This window comes from Pogoniulus pusillus, chromosome W (assembly GCF_015220805.1).
Source record: "Pogoniulus pusillus isolate bPogPus1 chromosome W, bPogPus1.pri, whole genome shotgun sequence".
NCBI classification, from domain to species: domain Eukaryota; kingdom Metazoa; phylum Chordata; class Aves; order Piciformes; family Lybiidae; genus Pogoniulus; species Pogoniulus pusillus.
The window spans coordinates 5,450,440-5,472,089 of record NC_087308.1 but is presented as its reverse complement, the minus strand read 5'-3'; the positions used below and the strand labels follow the sequence as shown (position 1 = coordinate 5,472,089).

The 21,650-nt window shown below is 47.2% G+C and overlaps 1 protein-coding gene across 8 annotated transcripts in view; it reads left to right on the top strand.

The window, feature by feature from the left end:
* The first annotated feature begins 2,999 nt into the window (after positions 1-2,999).
* Positions 3,000-21,650, top strand: part of LOC135192841 (chromodomain-helicase-DNA-binding protein 1) — a 272,474-nt gene continuing 253,823 nt past the window's right edge. For 3 of the 8 annotated variants that reach the window (XM_064176221.1, XM_064176223.1, XM_064176224.1), the window contains exons 1-2: positions 3,000-3,409; positions 4,889-5,085. In XM_064176221.1, coding sequence (XP_064032291.1) covers positions 5,033-5,085 — 53 coding nt within the window. In that variant the 5' untranslated portion in view covers positions 3,000-3,409; positions 4,889-5,032. The remainder of the gene's footprint in view (positions 3,410-4,888; positions 5,086-21,650) is intronic. The other 5 variants (XM_064176220.1, XM_064176219.1, XM_064176218.1 and 2 more) reach the window with 3 other exon arrangements.

Genomic DNA, 21,650 nt, shown 5'->3' with positions numbered 1-21,650 from the left:
ATCTGAGCTCTGTAGATAAAGCAAGATAGCTTGCAAATATGCACAGCTGGCTATAGGAGGTTCTATCGGCTCCTTATATATATAAATGGGTGCAGGTTTGAATGAGCTTCTGCATCTAAAGTACGCAGACAGGTTAACTGCGAACTGAATCAAAGCATGAGGTCTCAGTGAGCATGCAAGTGAGGGCCAGACTCTGTGTCTGGGCCTTGCAAGTAAGTCAGGGCAGCAGGAGCTGCAATGTGGATCAGAGAGCTGAGCTGCGATGCAGGCAGGGTCAGAGAGCTGAATCTGAACAGATCTGACAAGAGCTGAGTCTGAACACGTGGTGCACCTTTGCACCCCTCTTTATAGACTGTGGGCCGAGATTAATGGCCCTTTGGCCATCCAAAGTGACCAATCAGGTTGGCAGCAAGCCAAACTTTACCTTAATAGGTAGGAGCTGTTTGCCTGGACTCTCCCAAATATGGGGATCACATGGGCGGACCCCGGGGATACACGAGTTGGGGGGGTGTGTGTTACATAACTTGTTTACAACCAGGGGTCCTGGCAGAAAAACATGTCCAGGCATGCAGGGGCATATAGAGACCTCTGTTCGGGGCTTGCAGGCCCTCCATGACAACTGGTAAAACCAGTTGCTCTCTGTTTACCCATCCCCCTGAGCTGGAAGACAGGGATGGGGAGAATAATCAAACCCCTATAATCCAAGGGGAAATGGTTAGCAACCTGCTACACCACTTAGACATATACAAGTCTCTGGGGCTGGGTGTGTTACATGTGAGAGTACTGAGGGAGCTGGTCGAAGTGGTCACCAAGCCACTTTCTATCATTTACCAACAGTTTTGGCTAACTGGGGAGGTCCCAGCTGACTGGAGGTTAACAAATGTGATGCACATCTACAAGAAGGGCCAGAAGGAGGATCCAGGAAACTATAGGCCATCTTGAAACTACAAATAATCTTCACTGCCACTATTGTAGCACATACAGGACAAACAGAGGATCAGGCCCAGCCAGCATGGGTTCATGAAGGGCAGGTCCTGCTTGACAAACCTGATCTCCTATGATGAGGTGATCTGCTTAGTGGATGAGGGAAAGGTTGTGGGTGTTGTCTACCTGGACCTTAGCAAAGCCTTTAACATAATTTCCCACATTATTTTCCTGGAGAAACTGGCATCTCAAGGCTTGGATGGGCATACTCTTTGCTGGGTATGAAAACTGTCTGGGTGGCTGAGCCCAAAGAGTCCATGCATCCTTTTTGTTTGTATTCAAATAAATGAAGGTGCTTTATTTACATTTGACAACCTCACCTGCAATCACTGACAATACTAGTGGCATGGCTTTTGGGCATGTGAGCATCTATATGATGGACCTTTAAAAAAAAGTTTTCTATCTGGGCAATGATATCTTGTCCAGATGGGTTTACCTCTTGCCGGGGGTTTGAACAGGGCTAACTGAACAGTCTGAGAACTGATAAGAGGCGCAGCTGCAGGGAAGAGGCCTTGGATAGAAGCTGGGAAAGTCTAGCTGCTGTCTGTAAACTGAGCTAGGCGAGAGGGCCTTGAAGGAGGGGGCAGGCTGGTCAGCCCTGGGAACAAGCAAATGTTTTGGCTAACAAAACTTATCAGAATTACATATGCATGTATCCAATCTACTACATAAGCATCACTCTTAGCTTCAATAAACAGATTGACCTTCTATGTATCATATTGGTATAAGCTCGTGTTTTTCCCACTCCCGCACGGCCTATTGAGGCCACTCAGCAACCTCTGAGTGAGATTTTGAGGTATTTTGCTATGATGCTTGAGAGGTGAACTAGTGGAAGTGCCTCATCTAGCCTATTCTGCTTCAGTCTGGTTCCAAAATGTAGTTGCTGCGTGTAACAGTTAACCCCAATACTTGATGGAGCAGCCAAAGGAGGGAGTGGCAAGTGCCTTAGCTGCTCAGCTTTGGTCACTCTAGGTGGGGCAGACATGAGATAAAGCCTAGGCCAATATCTCTAGCTGACTGACTGTAGATTAGATGCTGGCTCCTGGCCAACACAACTCTTCAAATATAAATTGATTTGACAGCTACTGTAGCCACCTTGCTCTGGTATACTCATTCAGTAACTCTCTTTTTTCGAGCCTTTCCTTCCTTCATGACCAAACTGTGTTTTCATGTTAATCTCAACCTCTTTTACTCTTACAAGGTGCTGAAGAAAATTTCAAGTCTGGTACCACATCTTGGTCAATAATGACCCCATAATCCTCCCTAGCATGATGGAGTGTAACTGCATATGTGGGAATCAAAAGAGGAGGAAACAGGTAAATCAGTTCCTCTTCTCAACACATTTGGCTGTGCAAATTGTATTACTCAGAGCAGAATCTTTCACTCAGCAGCCACTACAGGAACATGAAGACCCCAGCAGTAGGAAGATTTACATGATTGATTTTTTTCTTCTGAATGCAAGCCACCTTAAACAAACTGCTTTCTCATTAATCACTTCAAAACAACTCAAGTTAGACAACAAGAAGATGAAAGTGTTCTGTCTCCAGATGAGGGATGCTTTCCTCATAGAGCCAAGTGTCCTCTGTGCAGCTGCCTGCCAAGCCTTTCTAAATATGCCCTAATGCCACTTGTAACAGCAGAGGGAGACTAAGAATGCATATGTGTTTGCTAGGAAGCCCTGATTTTAGACAGGAAAAAGCTGAAACAAAAAACTCCCACACCATACTGAACAGTAACGTGTGGCCTAGACCAGATTTCCTGCCACGCCGCGCAGGTCATGGGCACCTATGGCCAGGCTGGTCCACCCCCTGCCCCCTCGCACAGGAACTGCAGCAGGCACAAGGAGCGGCACCAAGCCCAGCGCTTCTTTGCTGCTGCGATGGGCGGGCGAATTCCTGCTGTAGTATCCGGCGCGGCAACAAGGTCGCTTTGGCTCCGCCGTCCTCTCTAAGCGGCCCTTCCTGCCGCCGTGGCTCGGCAGCGCAGTACCCTCTCGGCTGTTGCTCCTCCTCCCGCCCTCTCTGTCCCAGGGCGCAGGACTGACATCATGCCCTGGCTTTCCATCTACGGGAGGAGGATGCTGAGTGGAGTGGCAGCATGATGACGGCGGTTGGGAGGAGGAGATTGAGCGGAGCGGCATCATGATGGCGGTAGTCAGGTCGACTTAGAAACGGCAGCGGTAAAACAACACAGCACCTACTCCCCAGGCTTCAACCTGCCCTGTTCGAGACTCCATTGTTCAAGCCGGTGGGGGGCTGCAGGCGAGCCTGCTACGTGGGGCTATAAGGAGACGGTGGTCTAAGCCCTGTGGTGGCTACAGAAGCAGCCTCCGACCCTGTGTTACAGCACAGACCTCTTCGTGGTGTGTAGCGCCGTCTCGGACCAGGGCAGCTCTAAGGAGGCCTGGCCGGGTACACACGCACAGGTAGGTAGAGGCCCGCCGTGGCTTATTTCCCTATCCCTCATCCCGAGTTGTGCAGTGGCTGTCGCTTTCGAAGATGGATGAGAAGGCAACTGGTGTTGAGAAGAAGGGGTTGGATGCTCAGCGCGGGGCTGAGCTCCTGAACCTGCTTGCTGTTTTCCGAAGATGGAGGGAGGAAGCTGTGAGAGCTGAGGCGGGCAGCCGGGGTTGAGTCTGTTTCGCTGGCTCTTGGGCGGGGGGAGGGGAGCCTGTGACGAACCGCTCTTCCCTGGATATGCAGGGGTGCTGGGAGAAGCGAGCACGGAGGACCACGGCCGCCTTGACCAGGAGCGGCGCCTGTGCGGGTCGCGCCACCAGCAGAGGGCCGTCTCCTGGGACGGGAGGTGAAACAACGGGAGGTAGGGAGGCAGCCTTGGCCTGGGTTCTCCCCGGGAGCGCCTTGGGGAGGCCGCGAGAGCGCAGTGCGGGTGGTCCGGGAGGATCGTCGCGGAGCAGGGAGTGAGCGACAAGGAGAGAGTTTCGTGGTCACTAAAGTTGTTTCCCGGAGCCTAGGGCGCGCCGGTCCCAGAGGCGGCAGTTTTCGCGCGGAGCTTGGCCTCGTTTGGGCGGCAGTGGCCGGTCCGCGAGGAACCACCAAGCTGCTCGTCTCGCCGCCGCAGGAGACCCAACCTCGCTTTGCGGCCTCTCTGGTGTTAGAGGACTCTTTCCTATCACTTTTATTTCGTCATTGCTTTTGTTTGCTGGTTGGAGTGGCCCTGGTGTCGGAGATGGTGCCTGAGCGCGGGACTTTTTTCATCCCGGAACGAGGCGGCCTCCATCATGAGCTTGTAGATGGAGCTGTATTAGAGGAGAGCACCTCGAGGCAGGCAACCTGCAGACGAGCCCCTAATCACTTTCACACTAGTAAATGTGAGAGGCGCTGCTTCTTAGTTGATTATCAGTGAGATCATACTTGCACACCATTTAAAGTGAGCCTAAACTTTTCCTAGGGGCATCTGACACGATAGAGATCCGATTGAAGATGTTCATGTATATGAAAATAGTAGTTGCTCCATCTGTGGGATCTTGTTAGCTTAATGTGATAGAGGGTGGTTTTTTTGTTTTTGTTTGTTTGTTTTGTTAATGGGACAGTCTTTATTTTCCTGCGTCTACCCACAACTGGATGTGAACATTATGTCAATCTGGAAATGCTTCTGATATGTTTGGTTTGTGCATGAAATAATTTTGCTAATCAGGTTTTAGAGCATTAATATCCATAATTTATATCTGTGTGTTTGAGGAGGCTGTTTTCCTATAAAAGTAGATCTAGTTGTTCTTAAGACAGTACTATCGCATATTGGAAGCCATTATTCAGATAAAATGATGTCAAATGTGATAGATGCTTCCTTTCAGTGTTGTGACAGGACAGGTTATTTTCAGTATATTTCAATTGTAACCATCAAATATTTCAAATTATGTCAACATTTTCCTTTACAACTTTAGGTAATTTGGGAAAAATCGTCAATACGTGCAGAGAACAGTTGAGTAAACAAGTCACCTAAAATCAGAGTAAAAAGGAGTGCATTCTTGACATCTACCTTCTAATCTGACTGGACCTTTATTTTTTAAAACATCTTAGTATTTACAATGAATGGGCACAGTGATGAAGACATTGTAAGAAACAGTAGTGGAGAGTCAAGGTAAGCACTTTAAGTCATTGGCTACTTATTCTCCTGCATTTTGTTTATTAGAACTGGTTTATGTTTTAACTGTGCTAAAGCTTCCTGGTAAGTAGACCATTGTTTAGGAAGACTGACAATGCTTTTTTACAAATGCTTGATTTGCTTGTTAGAATCAGTTAGCTTAATTTAATAATTGTAACAATTGTGTATATACCTTGCATAATACAATTTTAATGCTGTTTAAGCTCTTATTAGCATCTATTAGTCTCTTTCCTCCAAAGCTATCTGAAGAGTTAAAAACTGAAATGGATGACTTTGAAATATTAAAGCAAAACTCGTGTCTATGAAGTGCAGGGCATGCATGCATAATATGTACTGTATAAACCCTGAACTAGACTATCTCTAAACTTGGAACAGTGTGGACTGATAATTCTAGTGAGGCTTCCTTTTTTTGTTAAGCTGTCTAAGCAGTATAATGGAAAGTGTTAACTCCATATTTGTTTACCAAAGTCTAAGTACAGTTTTTCCAACTGTTTTCTTAACTAAAAATAAAAACCCACCCCTCTAATGTTGATTACTGGTGTTCTAGGAGGCGTAGAGAGTTCACTTGGTTAGAAAAACCTGGTTAGAACTTCCCTGCTGCAAGACGAGGATAACAGTGAACTTGTAGGGATGAAATTAATTAATTTCTTATTTTTGAACAGTGCTAAGTTCAACAAATATTTACTGCACTAGGAAGTTAATGTTTCTAAATCTGGGAATATGATGAATGCTGCAGATTTAAGAAGGAAAGGCAAACTTATAAATATATGTGGTTGTGATCATGCTGTCAGTCTATCTGTCTCTCTTTCTGATCACTGCCTGTTCAGAAGCACTGGGGATAGATCTAAATTATTGCCTCAAGTAAAGAAATCAAAGAACAACATAATGGCCAACTGGAGATGTTCAAAAAAAGATTGGATGAGGCACTTAGTGCCATGGTCTAGTTGATTGGATAGGGCTGGGTGATAGGGTGAACTGGATGATCTTGGAGGTCTCTTCCAACCTGGTTGATTCTATGGTCATTCAGCACATGTTGGCCATTAAGCTTTCATGTAACATAGTGAGTAATGGGATGGGAAGAGAGAAGTGTTTAGGTGATGTTAGGTGCAAATCTCCAGGAAACCTATAAACAGTAAAACTAAAGAAACTTTAATAACTTTTGTAGGTTCTTTTTGTTTGGTTTGTGGCTTTTTTTTTATGTCAAGCTTACACGTTATAGCTACAAATACCATGAATAATTTGTAAGCAGTTTTTGTTGTTAGATTTCTGCTTCTAGTAAAGAAGGTACTTGTCTAGTTAGCAAACAAATTTTGGATTTCTTCTAGTGAATGGCAACATATTCCTGATTACTTATATTTTAAAATAATACAATAAAAAGCCTCAACAAAAGTCAAACAAACTTGCCCAAGAAACAACCAAACCCAAAACAAGCCTCATCAGTTGAGTAGAGGAACATGAACAAAATAAAGCAGTGTGAACAAAGATATTCTCATGAACTTTTAGAGGGTTATAAATAATACTTCATTATTTATACACATTCTAATACACATTAACTTGTTCAAAGACAGCTATGATGACTTCAGTGGAAATGAACCATCTAGATAAAGATAATGTAAGAATAGTACCATGTATCAAACTATGACCACTTGTAAATGCCAGTATATCAAAATTATTCAAAAGCTGTAGCAATTCTTATAAGGCTAAACTAACAAAATATAAAAATCTTTATTGTAAGTAAATATCAGAAAGATGCATCCTGTCCAATTGATCTGGTAGAGGGTGACAGAAGGGCCATGGACAGTCTGCCTGGACTTTAGTAAAGCCTTTGACACTATCTTCCCCAGCATTCTCCTTCAGAAACTCATGGAACTGTTGTGGAGGCAGGGAATTAATATAGCTGAGTCAGGAATTATAAAAAATGGAATTATTTTATTTTCCTGAAAACCTTACCCCCAAACTATATACAAAACTAGTTTAGGTTTATTTACAGATTCTAATTTGACCGGGAATTCTTCAAAAGGATGTTATGGACAAATTTAGAGATTTAGAAAGTCAGGAAATGGAAAGGGCTAAGCTATAAACACAGCTTGACCCCACTATCAAGCAGGCTGAGCAGAGAATTAAGAGAACAGCAGGCTTTACTCATGGAGATAAAATAGGTATTCAGCAGTGATCCCTTGCTGGATTTCTCTGCAGCTTGACTGATTCTGATGCTGCAACCAATATCCAGTATTCTGAAACCATGTGGCAGAAGCCCAAGGCGAGTCGCAAAGCCGCCAAACTCAGAAATGTCTCAAGACATGGCTGCCACAAGACAAGGATTTGTGGAAGCGATGCTGCCATAGCAGCGGCGGGGGAGAGTCAAACTGCTTGTGGTGGTTTGGCTGTAACCCGCCCCCCCACACTTTAGAAATTGCCCCAGCTAACTCAGACAGACTCTGGGAATATAAATGAAAGCTATTTATTTACAGCAGCACAATATACAAGCAGATATTTACAATATATACAGAAATATACAAAGGATAAACAATACAGAAGCACAACTCCCCTCCCAGAAACCTGAGTCCCCAGGAGGGGTTCTCAACCACCCCAGCACCTCCCCCTGCCCCTCTCAACCTTACCCCAATCTTGAGAAAGGATAGAGGTGCAGCCAAGAGGTTAAGGAGCAAGGTTAGTGGCAGTGAGGTTAAGGAGATGTGGCTCGGTCTGAAGGCAAAAGCAGAGTGAGACAAAATGGAGAATGTTATCTAATGTTTACTTCTTGTTCCCACAGTTCTCAGCGAGATTGTGAGAGAGGAGGCACAACCGTGTTTTCCTTTCATATCCAATTATCTACTTTCTCTCACCAAAACATTCTAGCCTGCTTCAAACTAGCACACTGCCAGTGTCCCCTAGTCCAGAAGGCAGCCAGGAAGTTGGCTGCTGATATGATCCAAGAGTAGCCAGGCAGCTTTCTTAAATGGACCCCAGGACTTGCCCAGCTTTCAAGTTTGCACAAAATTGCCAGCATTGCACCCCAGAGTAACAATTCTGACACCAATATGATTATATGATTGTTCTTCAATAATCCCCTTTATTGCTGTGATACAGTGACTTATATGCTAACTTGGAAGAAGTGTGCATAGCTATCTTAGTTAAGATTGGTACACGTGGAAGGTACAGATAGGCTTAAGGTTATGTGTGAGGTACAGATAGGTTAAAATTATATAAACAACTTGTAGGGTCAGCCTCCTGTGGCCAGCAGACCCTGCCTCCACGCAGCTGCATGTGGGGGGCTGTTTTCACCGTCTTAGTTCCTGCCTCTGGGGTGGGCTCAAGGACACTTTGCAGCATGGGTTGCTCATGGTTATCAATTCATGTTCTGTTAGCAAGAAATCCATCCACACAAAATGATGCAAAAGTGAGGAGAACCATCCAAAATCAGGGATGGTGTAAAACTGAGATCTGTGTAAAAAGGTAGGAGCCATCCAAAAGCAGAGACGGTCCAAAATGGGAATTCTGTCATGGCAGGAACCTGTCCTGTCAGGAACTCTTTCAAGGTGGGAACCTCTTCGCCTTCTCCCTTGCTCTATTTATCCTTTTCTAGACAAAGTGTCCATTTGTCATTTTATACTGGGCACGAAAACCCAGCCAACCACCAGTCTGACTCCAGCATGGGCTCCCACATGGATCAGCACATGTGTGGAAAGGCACCTCCTGCTGTTCCCCTTTCAAGTCTGCAGGGCAGGGGGGGGGAAGTAGTTTTCACACCTTCTTCTCTTCCTCATTCAAACCCTCAGCAATTGCTCTGGGGAGTTGAAGAAGTGACAGCTACTTTTCTGGCATTGTTGCCTCTGTTTCTGCCACTCTGCAGTTCCCTGACTCTCTTTGAAAGAGCTGAAGTAGGTTAACCATCCCGTTTGTTCATGTTCTCACTGTATTGGTCACGCAGAATTATCCACAGTGACGCACGTGATTGCTGATGTCTAGGTGGAATTTGTCTCCTCCTGGGCTGGAATTGCCTTGCAGGAGGTGGATGTCTGTTCCTGATGGCAGAAACATGCACCCATTCAGATGATGCAGGGATGGTATCCTTTACCAGATTGGAAATGGATGTTGTAAGATCTTCCTTCGGTTTCACATGGTATTCTCAATACCATTTTCATCCCCTTTATCTCTGTAGTCATAGTTTTATTGGAAGAGACTAGGGCAGAATGTGACAAGCTGTCCTCTATCTGCCTAAGCTGGTCAGTGAAAGTAATACTTCCATTTCCTGTAGTGTTACTGGTGAATGCCCCTGTAGTGTTACTTGTAAAAGACTCAGTGACACTAAACCCAATGTAGCCAAGGATGAAATCCCCCCAAGTCCAAAAAATGGATGTAAGTTTAGCTTTGATCTTCTTCAAAATTAGATCAAACAAAAAGTAGCCAATTTGGGTTTTGATCCAATTTTAAACAGGAATACAGATGATAGTCCACACAATAGCTAACACTAAGTAAAATAACTTAATTAGCTTCATTCTGATTCCCAGAGTTAATTAACAATCACTCAAAATCAATTTCCCCCACATTGGGCACCAAAATAAAAGATGTGATGGTTTGGGTGTTCCCTGCCCCCCCCCCCCCCCCACTTTGGAAATCACCCAGACTCGACTCAGCCAGCTCTGGAAATTGAATGAGGCTTATTATTTACAGCTTAGCACAATATACAAGCAGATATTTACAGTATATACAGTTATATACAGAAATAAACAAGGTAAAAAGTAACACAGAAACACAACTCCCCTCCCAGAAACCTGAGTCCCCAGGAGGGGCTCTCAACCGCCCCTTCACCTTCCCCCTACCCCTCTCAACCTTATCCCAGTCCCAAGGAAGAATGGAGGTTCAGCCAGGGGGTTAGAAAGCAAAGTGGATTAGTCAAAGAAGCGGTAGAGAGGGGTGAGGTTAGAGATGCAGCTCAGTCAGTTCCCCAGCAGCAGAAATTGTTCCTTATCCATGTTTTGATTCTTGTTTTTATACATCTCAGCAAGCCTATGAGCGAGATAGACATCAGCCTTGGTTTCCCTTCACAGCCTGTAATCTAGTTCTTCTCACCAAAACATTCTAGCTAGGCTCAAACTAGCATACTAGGATGTCATGGGAGACAGTGTCAAAGGCTTTGCTAAGTTCAGTGTAGACTACATCCACTGGTCTCCCTGAATCTACTCATTCACTTATGTCATCATAGAATGCTATCAGGTTAGTGAAGCATCATTTCCCCTTGATAAATCCATGCTGTCTACTCCTGATAACCTTCTTCTCTTCCAAGTGCCTTGAGATGTCTTCCAGCAGATTCCCCTCCATCATTTGGAGGGCCAAAGTGTTCTGCACTTTGGCCACAACAACCCCAAGCAGCACTACAGGCTGGGGACTGAGTGGCTGGAAAGCAACCATGAGGAGAGGGGCCTGGGGGTACTGATAGATAGTAGGCTGAAGATGAGCCAGCAGTGTGCCCAGGTGGCCAAGAGAGCCAGTGGCATCCTGGCCTGCATCAGGAACAGTGTGGCCAGTAGGACAAGGGAGGTTATTCTGCCTCTGTACTCAGCACTGGTCAGGCCACACCTTGAGTACTGTGTCCAGTTCTGGGCCCCTCAATTCAAGAGAGATGTTGAGGTGCTGGAGCATGCCCAGAGAAGGGCGACAAAGCTGGTGAGGGGTCTGGAACACAAACCCTATGAGGAGAGGCTGAGGGAGCTGGGCCTGTTTAGCCTGGAGAAGAGGAGGCTCAGGGGTGACCTCATTGCTGTCTACAACTACCTGAAAGGACATTGTAGCCAGGTGGGGGTTGCCCTCTTCTCCCAGACAACCAGCAATAGAACAAGGGGACACAGTCTCAAGTTGTGCCGGGGAAAGTATAGGCTGGATGTTAGGAGGAAGTTCTTCACAGAGAGAGTGATTTCCCATTGGAATGGGCTGCCCAGGGAGGTGGTGGAGGCACCGTCCCTGGATGTGTTCAAGAAAAGACTGGATGAGGCATTTAGTGCCATGATCTAGTTGACTGGCTAGGGCTGGGGGATAGGTTGGGCTGGATGATCTTGGAGGTCTCTTCCAACCTGGTTGATTCTATGATTTTTTTCTTGGATGGAGGTTAGGCCGACCGGTCTGTAATTTCCTAGAATCTCTTTCTTCCCTTTTTTGAATGTTGGGGTGACATTGGCTCTCCTCCAGTCCTCAGGCACCTCTCCTGTCTGCCACGATTTGGCAAAGATGATGGAGAGTGGCAGAGCAACAAGATCAGCCAGTTCTCTCAGCACCCTTGGGTGCATCTCATCAGGGCCCATGGACTTGTGAATGTTTAATTTGTGTAACTGATCCCTAACCCAGTCGTCACTGACCAGGGAGGAGCATTCCCTCCTCCAGGCTTCCTCTCCTTCATCCAGGGTCTGGAATACATAGGGAAGTTCAGCCTTAGGTGTAAAGATTGAAGCAAAGAAGGCATTCAGCAACTCTGCCTTCTCTGCATCTTCAGTTATCAAGGTTGCCTCCTCATTCAGCAGTGGCCCCACACCTTCCCTGTTCTTCCTTTTCCTACTGATAGATTTGAAGAAGCCTTTCTTGTTCTCTTTTACTTCCTTTGCCAGTTTTAGTTCCAAGAGGGCTTTGGCCTTCCTTGTTGCCTTCCTGTGTGCCCTTACAACATCTCTATAGTTCTCCCAAGTGAGAAATCCCTTCTTCCATGAACTGTAAGTTTCTTTCATCCTTGATATTTCCTTCAGGAGTTCCTTGCTCAGCCATGCAGGTCTCCTAGTACATCTACCTGATTTTCTACTCAAGGGAATGCACCTAGCTTGGGCTTGGAGGAAGTGGCCTTTAAAAATTAACCAACTTTCTTGGGCAGTGGCTTTACAGAAATATGTGGCTTCATGGATACTGCCTTATATTGTTTAAACAAAATTTGTACTGTGAATTGCAGAAGTTATGGAAAACTTTTAGTATTCTCAACAATAGGAGGGCTGCAGAATGGGCTAACTGGAAACCTTATATTGTATACATTGGCTAGGACTGTGGTAAGGATTTGTCACGGTTTTTGTTCTGAGTGGTTGTGAAGAAGTATTTCTGAAACGTGGTAAAGAAATGGCAAATTTGATATGCTCATGTGTTCCTTTCCACTCTTGAGTCTCTTCATGTGGCTGGTAGATGACCAGAAATCTTTCTGTTGCTGCAGATAATGAGACTGAAGTTCTGTTTGGATACAAGTAGAAGCAAATCTCTTGTATTTTCATGGTTTAATAATTTGATGTTGCATTGTTTGGACTTTTCTTGACCATATTATCAACTTCTACAGTTATAAATCTCTGCTAGTGCCAAGCATGGTGAAGGTTGAAGTCTGATATAAATACTATAATCTATTTTTGCTACTTGATGTTAGAATTTCTGTGTAATAATTACACTGGAGTCTAATTTCCATTTTTTTATTTACCTGAAATAACTGGTCTGGAATGTTCTCAGTAGTTCTAGGTGTAAGATCACAAATAAACATCTGCATAGCAAGTAAGTATAATCACAAAAAAATTGTAGCAGTGCTTTTTACCAGCTCTGTTGCACTTCTCTGGGCATACTCCAGTACCTCAATGCCCTTCTTGGAGTGAGGGGAAGAATTCACTTCAGAATAGAAGTATTGTGGCTCAATAACCTCTCAACCTGCCTCTGCAGAGCTCTGTCCAAGCCATAATTGTTACTTCAGGAGCTGGAGTATCCCTCTGGTAAACATCTAATTACTATTTACTGCACATGCAAAGCTGAACTGTGAATATTACTTGTGTTCTTGATCCCTTAATCAGTCGTCCCAAGGCCCTGAAGTCTCTCTTCATTGTCTTTGGACTTCTTGTCATTACTTCATCACTGCCTACCTGAAAAATCAGCAGTGGATAGTAGTCTGAGGGCTGCACTACTGAAGGAAGCTTTCTCTTCACATCACTAATCTGGGCCCCCAGGAGGCAGCAGACTTCACAAAGATATGGCTCCGGCCTGTATTTCAGGCCTTCCACTTCCGTCAGAAGTGAGTCACACATGACAATGACCTGTGTTTTATTCTTTACTGAAGAGGTTTTGATGCAGTGTGTAGACTGACAACCTTGACAGCTCCTCCAAGGTGTTGATCCTTCACCCTTGTCATTGTTCACTTCCCCTTGCTCACCATATCTGTTTTGCAAGGGTAGCTGTGAAGGGGAGGTAGTTACAGTGGCATATGCCCACAGTGCTTGTTGTTCCAGGCAGGAATTTGCTGTCATTGTCTTCTGAGTCACTGCATTCAGTCAGGGGATGAGAGGACAGGGATCTCTCCATAACATGAGCTGTCTGCTTCTTAGGTTTCTCTTTGGGGGGGCAGGGTGTGACTCCAAGACTCTCTTCTTCACATTCCTTGATGGTTCTCAATCTACTTACCTCCTCTCAGAGCTCCATCACTAAGCCCAGGTCCTCGACCTGAGCACACCTCCGACAGGCTTGCTTTCTGCTGCCATCTGTCATCGGTGTAAGAGTGGGGCACACCCTGCAGCCCAACATTTGGGTGGCAGTGTGTTCCTAACGGAGCTGTCTGAGACTCAGCATCAGACCTGGTGGGTGCAGGGCTGTGGCCTTCTGCTGGTCAGACACTATCACCCTGGGCAAGCTTCAGCACCTTCCTTGCATGTCCTTCTGTGTGAATTGCTGTGCCATGCCCTAGATGTCACACACCCTACAAACTTGTTAGGTCCCTGCATGCCTTCAGGGCTTTTTATAATGGTGTGAGGGTGGGTGTGGCTGCCCTCGAACTGGAAATGACAACAACTCAACTCATCAGCCGGTCCCAGGAGAGCTGCTGGCTCCTGGTGGCTCTCTCTGCTTGCCTGGCACTTCCCTGGAGATATTCAAGGTGAGGCTTGACAGGGCAACCTGATCTAGTTAAGGATGCCTCTGCTTACTGCAGAGGAGGTTGGCTGCAGAGCCGATTGAGAGAGAGCACTGCGGGCACTGCTGCTGAGCTCTGAATTTCTGCTCTGTTCTGCTGCTCCGTGGTTCCGGGGGACCTTCAGGTAGGCAGGGGGGACGGCAGGGCTGTTGTCTCGCGGGATTGAGTGGGTCTCTGACGCAAGCACGTGACGTCAGCTGCGGGAAGTTTAAATCCCTGCTGGGTGCCGCGCACGACGCCATTTTGGCTGCAGAGCCAGCCTGCCCGCTACTGGGATTTGTTTTCCTCTTCCTGTTTCTGACTGTCAATACCACTGTGCACTATGCCTGTCACTCGCACAATGAAGGGCAGAAAAAGAGTGTGCACGCAGACAGACTCGACCCACCAACACATAGGAGTCTAGGCTACTGGCTGCAGGGAGTGCTGGAGCCTGTCACTTACTGTAGAAGGGGAAGGGGTGAACAATTGCACCAGGTGTGAGCAGGTGAACTTTCTCCTCACATTGGTAGCAGAATTGAAAGATGAAGTGCCTGAGCTGAAGGATGAAGTATCCAGGCTCAGGTCAATAAGGGAGAACGAAAGGGAGCTGGATCTGTGGGTGCAGGCTCTGCATATCACCCCTGCTAAGGGAACTGCCCCTGGAAACAGGGAGGGATGGGTACAGATCCCTGTCAGAGGGCAGTAAGGGAAGTCCACCCCGGCCCTCTCCTCCTCTTCCACTGCCCTTGCACAACAGGTATGAGGCCCTGCATGCAGAGGGCAGGGAGGATGAGAGGGCTGAGGATCATCCAACTGCGATGATGCCTAGGGTGGAGCAGTCCCCACCAACTGTGGTGACTAGCTCCACAAAAAACAAGAAAAAGAGAAGGGTCATAGTTGTTGGGGACTCAGTCTTGAGGGGGACGGAGAGAACAATTTGTCGTCCCAACCCATCTCACAGGGAGGTTTGCCCCCTTCCTGGTGCCCGGGTTAGGGACATCGCCAGGAGACTCCCAAACCTAATCCAGCCCTCTGATTATTACCCTTTGCTGGTAATACAGGCTGGCAGGGATAAGATTGAGAAGAAGGGCACCAGGGCAATTAAAAAGGAATTCAAGGCCCTGGGGAAATTGATAGATGAGGCAGAAGCACAGGTGGTGTTCTGCTCAGTTCCCCCTGTGGCAAGGGAGTTCACAGAGAGGAACAGCAGAACCTATGCCATCAACAACTGGCTTAAGGGATGGTGTGAGCGGTGGTATTTTGGCTTCTTCGACCTTGGGGGAACTTTTAATGAGCCAGACCTGCTTGATCCTGATGGGGTGCAGTTGTCTAGGAGGGGCAGGAGAGTCCTGGCACTGGAGTTGGCAGGACTCATTAGGCAGGCTTTAAACTAGATCTGAAGGGGGTGGGTGAGGCAATTACTCTCTCTGAGAAGGAGAGAGTGGGAAGGAAACTAGAGTCAATTGAGGAATCGAGAGCCCAGCTGAAGTGCATCTACACCAATGCACGCAGCTTGGGTAACAAGCAGGAGGAACTGGAAGTCCTGGTCCACCAGGGTGACTATGATATAGTTGTCATTTCAGAAACTTGGTGGGAAGACAGGCATGGTTGGAGCGCTATACTGGGGGGATACAGCCTCTTCAGGAGAGATAGTCAAGGGAGAAGAGGAGGAGGGGTGGCCCTGTATATTAGGGAGTCACTCCTTGCCACTGAGCTTGAGGTGAGGGATGAAGGGATTGAGAGCTTGTGGGTTAAAATCAGAGGGAGGACTAACAAATCTGACATCTTGGTTGGAGTCTGTTATAGACAGAAACAGATGAGATATTTTACAAACAATTGGAGGCTGTCTCAAGATCATCAGATCTTGTTCTTGTGGGTGACTTTAACCTGCCAGATATCTGCTGGGAACTTAATTCAGCAGAGAGGAGGCAGTCCAGGAGATTTCTAGAGTGCATGGAGGACAGCTTCATGACCCAGCTGTTAAGTGAGCCTACTAGGGGTCAAGCTCAGCTTGACCTGCTGTTCTCCAACAGAGAAGGGCTGGTGGGAGGCTGCCTGGGGTGTAGTGATCATGAGATAGTGGAGTTTTCAATATGCAGGGAGGTAGGGAGGCACTACAACAAAACCCACACCTTGGACTTTCGGAGGGCAAACTTCAATTTTCTTAAGAAACTTATTTCCAAAGTCCCCTGGGCAGCAGTCCTTAAAAACAAGGGGGTCCAGGATGGTTGGACCTACTTTAAACAGGAGCTCTTGAAGGCGCAGGAACTGGCAGTTCCCATGTGCTGAAAGATGAGCCGATGGGGAAGGTGACCAACCTGGATGAGCAAACAGCTCCTGAAGGAATTGGGGGAAAAAAAGAGGGTGTATCACCTTTGGAAGGAGGGGAAGGCTTCTCCTGACGTGTTTAAAGATGTAGCCAGATTATGCAGGAGAAAAATTAGAGAGGCTAAGGCCCAGCTAGAACTTAGGCTGGCCACCTCTGTGAAAGATAATAAAAAGCATTTTTATAAATTTATCAATTCTAAAAAGAAGGGCAAGAAGAGCCTCCACTCCTTATTGGACCAGGAGGGGAACGCTATAACTGACGACGAGGAAAAGGCTGAGGTCCTGAATGCCTTCTTTGCCTCAGTTTTCAAGAGTAAGGAGGGAGGAGTTCAGGGGAAGTGGCCTCTTGAACTGGGGGATGGGGTCGGGGAGCAGTGTGTTGCCCTGGGAATTCATGAGGAATTAGTTCAGGACCTGCTGAGCCATCTGGACACCCACAAGTCCATGGGACCAGATGGGATCCATCCCAGGGTGCTGAGAGAGCTGGCAGATGAGCTGGCTAAGCCGCTCTCCATCATTTTCCAGCAGTCCTGGCTCACCGGAGAGGTCCCAGGAGACTGGAAAATGGCCAATGTGATCCCCATCCACAAGAAGGGTCGGATGGAGGAACCTGGGAACTATAGGCCTGTCAGCCTGACCTCAGTGCCAGGGAAACTGATGGAGCAGGTTATCATGGGGGCAATAACTGCGCACCTGAGGCATGGCCAAGGGCTCAGGTCCAGCCAACATGGATTTAGGAAGGGCAGATCCTGCCTCTCCAACCTGATCTCCTTCTGTGATCAGGTGACCCGCTTGGTGGATGTGGGGAGGCCTGTGGATGTGGTCTATCTGGACTTCAGCAAGGCCTCTGACACTGTCCCCCACAGCAAACTGCTGGCTAAGCTGTCAGCCCATGGCTTGGATGGCAACACTCTATGCTGGGTTAGGAACTGGCTGGAGGGCCGGACCCAGAGAGTGGTGGTGAATGGTGCCACATCCAGCTGGCGGCCGGTCACTAGTGGTGTCCCTCAGGGATCAGTGCTGGGCCCCATCCTCTTTAACATCTTTATAGATGATCTGGATGAGGGCATGGAGTCAGTCGTCAGCAAGTTTGCAGATGACACCAAGCTGGGGGCAGATGTGGCTGGGTTGGAGGGCAGAAGGGCTCTGCAGCGGGACCTTGACCGCCTGGCCAGATGGGCAGAGGCCAAGGGGATGGCGTTCAATAGCTCCAAGTGCCGAGTGCTGCACTTTGGCCACAACAACCCCATGCAGAGATACAGGCTGGGGTCGGAGTGGCTGGAGAGCAGCCAAACAGAAATGGATCTGGGAGTGCTGATCGATACCTGCCTGAACATGAGCCAGCAGTGTGCCCAGGTGGCCAAGAGAGCCAATGGCATCCTGGCCTGCATCAGGAATGGTGTGGTCAGCAGGAGCAGGGAGGTCATTCTGCCCCTGTACTCGGCACTGGTTAGACCACACCTTGAGTACTGTGTTCAGTTCTGGGCCCCCCAGTTTAGGAGGGACATTGAGATGCTTGAGCATGTCCAGAGAAGGGCGACGAGGGTGGTGAGAGGCCTTGAGCACAAGCCCTACAAGGAGAGGCTGAGGGAGCTGGGATTGTTTAGCCTGGAGAAGAGGAGGCTCAGGGGTGACCTTATTGCTGTCTACAACTACCTGAAGAGTGGTTGTGGCCAGGGGGAGGTTGCTCTCTTCTCTCAGGTGGCCAGCACCAGAATGAGAGGACACAGCCTCAAGCTACGCCAGGGGAAATTTAGGCTCGAGATGAGGAGAAACTTCTTGACTGAGAGAGTCATTGGATACTGGAATGGACTGCCCGGGGAGGTGGTGGAGTCGCCGTCCCTGGAGGTGTTCAAGGCAGGATTGGACGTGCCACTTGGTGCCATGGTCTAGCCTTGAGCTCTGTGGTAAAGGGTTGGACTTGATGATTTATGAGGTCTCTTCCAACCTTGGTGATAACTGTGATACTGTGACTAGATGACCTTCAGACGTCCCTTCCAACCCTGACCATTCTATGTTTCCCTACCAAGGGAAAGCACACTGAGATCTCTCTACCCCTGACCCAACCAGTTCTGAAGCAGCTGATAGGACAAGGGGGAATGGCTTTGAGCTGGAAGAGGGGAGATCTAGACTAGATCTTAGGACGAAATTCTTTATAGCAAGGGTGGTGAGACACTGGAACAGGTTGCCCAGGGAGGTTGTGGATTCTCCCTCCCTGGAGGTGTTTGAGACCAGATTGGACAGAGTCTTGAGCAACCTGGTCTAGTGGGAGGTGTCCCTGCCCTTGAGGGGTTGGAACTAGATGACCTTTAAGATTCTTTCCAACCCAAACCATTCTATAATTTTTCTCTCTGGCTCTGTTTTCTGGCACAGGGGTCTGGGTTCACAGGGAACAGCTGATCTTACTATTAAAGACTGAGACAAAGAAGCATTATGAATCTCAGCCTTATCTTCATCCTTTGTCGTTATGGTTCCCCTGTGTCTATTAAAGGGTAGAGGTTCTCTTTGGTCCTCCTTTTGTTCTTGATATATTTATAGAAGCATTTCTAATTATTTATCGCAGACTTGGCCAAATTAAATTGTAGTTTGGCTTTAGCCTTTCTAATTTTCTTCTTGCATGACCTTTCTGCATCCTTGTAGTCTTCCTGTGTTGCCTGCTCTTTCTCCCAAACCCCACAGACTTTCCTCTTTTTCTTGAGGTCTAATCAAAGTTCTCTGTTCAGCCAGGTCAGTTTTCTTCCCTGCTGGCTTATCTTCTGACACATGGGGATAGTGTGTTCTTGTGCCTCCAAAATTTCCTTCTTGAAGACTGTCTACTGTTCTGGGACTCCTTTGCCCTCCAGGACTGCCTACTGAGGGACTCTGCCAACCAGACTTCCAAGTAGACCAAAGTCTACCCTCTGGAAGTCCAAGGTGGCAAATTACGCAGACCCCCCCTCCTTTTTTCTCCAGGAATGCTATGCCCCAGGTTTCCTCCATCACATCACCCACCAGTCTTTCTCTGTCTGTAAGCAGTAGATCCAGCAGGGCAACTTCCCTAGTTGGCTCCATCACCAGCTCTGTCAGGAAGTTGTCCTTTACAGACTTTAGGAAATTCTGGGACTGCTCCCTTTACACTGTATTGTATTTCCAGCAGACATCAGGGAAGTTGAAGTCCCCCATGAGAATGAGGGCGAGTGATAATGAGACTTCTTCCAGTTGGTTATAGAATAATTCATCTGTCTCTCCATCCTGCTTGCGTGGCCTGTAACAGACTCTCACCATAATATCAGCCTTGTTAGCCTTTCCCCTGATTTTTAACCTGTAAGTACACAACTGCATCATCATAAAGCTCAAGGCAATCAAAATGCTCCCTGACATACAGGGCCACTGCACTGCCTCTACTTTCTTGCCTGTCCTGTCTGAAGAGCCTTTAAGCCATCCGTGGTAGCACTTCATTTATGTGAGGTGCCCCACCCTGTTTCTGTGATTGCCACTATATCATTGTTTTTCTGATGCAAAAAGGATGCCAGCTTCTCCTGTTTGTTTCCCATGCTGTGTGCGTTATTGTAGCTGCATTTCAGTCTAAAGGTCTTGGCACCTTTTTGCAGGGAGAAGACCTAATTTCTCCCTGTCTGTTCCCAGGTGCTGCTATGGTTAATAAACAGTTGTTAACCCTTGCACCTCTGCTACTTAATGGATCCCTGCTTCTGTCCTCTTCCTTCTTCAAATCTAGTTTTAAATCCTTTTTATGAACCCTGCTAACTCTTGTTCCAGGATCCTTCTCCCCATTTGAGACAGGTGCACCCCATCTATTGCCAGCAGACCTGATGATCCATAAAATGACCCATGATTAAAGAACCCAAAGTTCTGCCTGCTACACCAGTTTTTGAGGCAGGCATTGATTTGCTGGCAACACCTGTAAGTTAGGTGAACCCCAGTTTTTGTCATTGTTTGTGTCCTCTTGCAGAGAACTATACCTGTTTTGCAAGGGGACTCAGGAGAGTGGGATGGTTACAGGGGGGACATGCTTGCCCCACCTGCTGTGTTGGACAGAGATTTGTTGCTATTGCCCCCATCCTCTGAGTTACCACTATTAGGCAGGCAGAGAGAGGATGGGGGGTCTTCCATCTCAGGAACTCTGGCTACTTGAAGGGTTTGTTTTGGGGAGGTCAGGGTGTGACTCCAATTGTCTATCCCTACCTTGCACTCCCTTGAGGAAAAGTACCTGAAAGGAGGCCTACAAGAAATCTGAGGAGGGACTGTTTTCAAGGGTTTATAGCAGTGGTTTTAAACTAGAGCAGGGTAGATTTAGATTGGACATTAGGAAGAAGTTCTTTACCATGTGGGTGGTGGAGCACTGCAACAGGTTGCTCAGGGAGGTGGTAGAGACCCCAGTCCCTGGAGACATTCAAGGTCTGGGCTTCATGGGGCTCTGAGCAACCTGATTTAGTTGAGGGTGTCCCTGCTTACTGCAGGAGGGTAGGACTAGGTGATCTTTAAAAGTCTGTTATAATTCAATGCATTCTATGATTCCTGGAGGTACTCAAGAATGACCAGTGTGGAGTCCTGCCCCTGGCCAGGTTCAACACCATGCACCAGTACAGGTTAGGGGCTGACCTAGAGGAAGGCTAAGGAAGGAAGGGCTTGTAGCAATAGCATGAAGAGCAGGGTAGATTTAGGTTGGACATCAGGAGGAAGTTCTGCACAATGGGAGTGGTAAAATACTGGAACTGTTTGTCTAGGGATGTGGTTGAGGCCCTGTCCCTGGAGACATTCAATACCAGACTGGATGTGGCCCTGGACATCCTGGTCTAGTTGGAGGCGTCCCTGCTGACTGCTTGGGGGTTGGACAAGATGACCTTTGAGGGTCCCTTTCAACCCAATGCAATCTGTGCATGTGAATCTGTGACCTGCTGGAAAGCAGCTCTGTGGAAAAGGACCTTAGACGCTGGTGGGCAACAAGTTCAGTATGAGCCAGCAGTGTGCCCTCATGGCCAAGGTGGCCAGTGGTCTCCTGGGGTGCTGTAGTGGAAATTAATAATCTTTATGAATTATGACTATTAATTTAGGTATGAATAGTAATTTTTATTACAAATATTCAAAAATAGGGGGAAATTCCCTGAGGTTCTTTGGACAGGAAGCAATTGCACAGAATTAAACAGTTTAAACAATCAGAACTTGGAAAACAGTAACGCAAACCCAGGAAAAATTCTAACTGTGCCTATGGAGCCTTGGCATTCACTCCAGCAGATGTACTCATGATTCCTTTGGTCCCTGAGTAAGTCTCCTGTATGAAAGACGCTTTCAAACTTGTGAGGTGATTCCAGGGTAAAATACAGATATT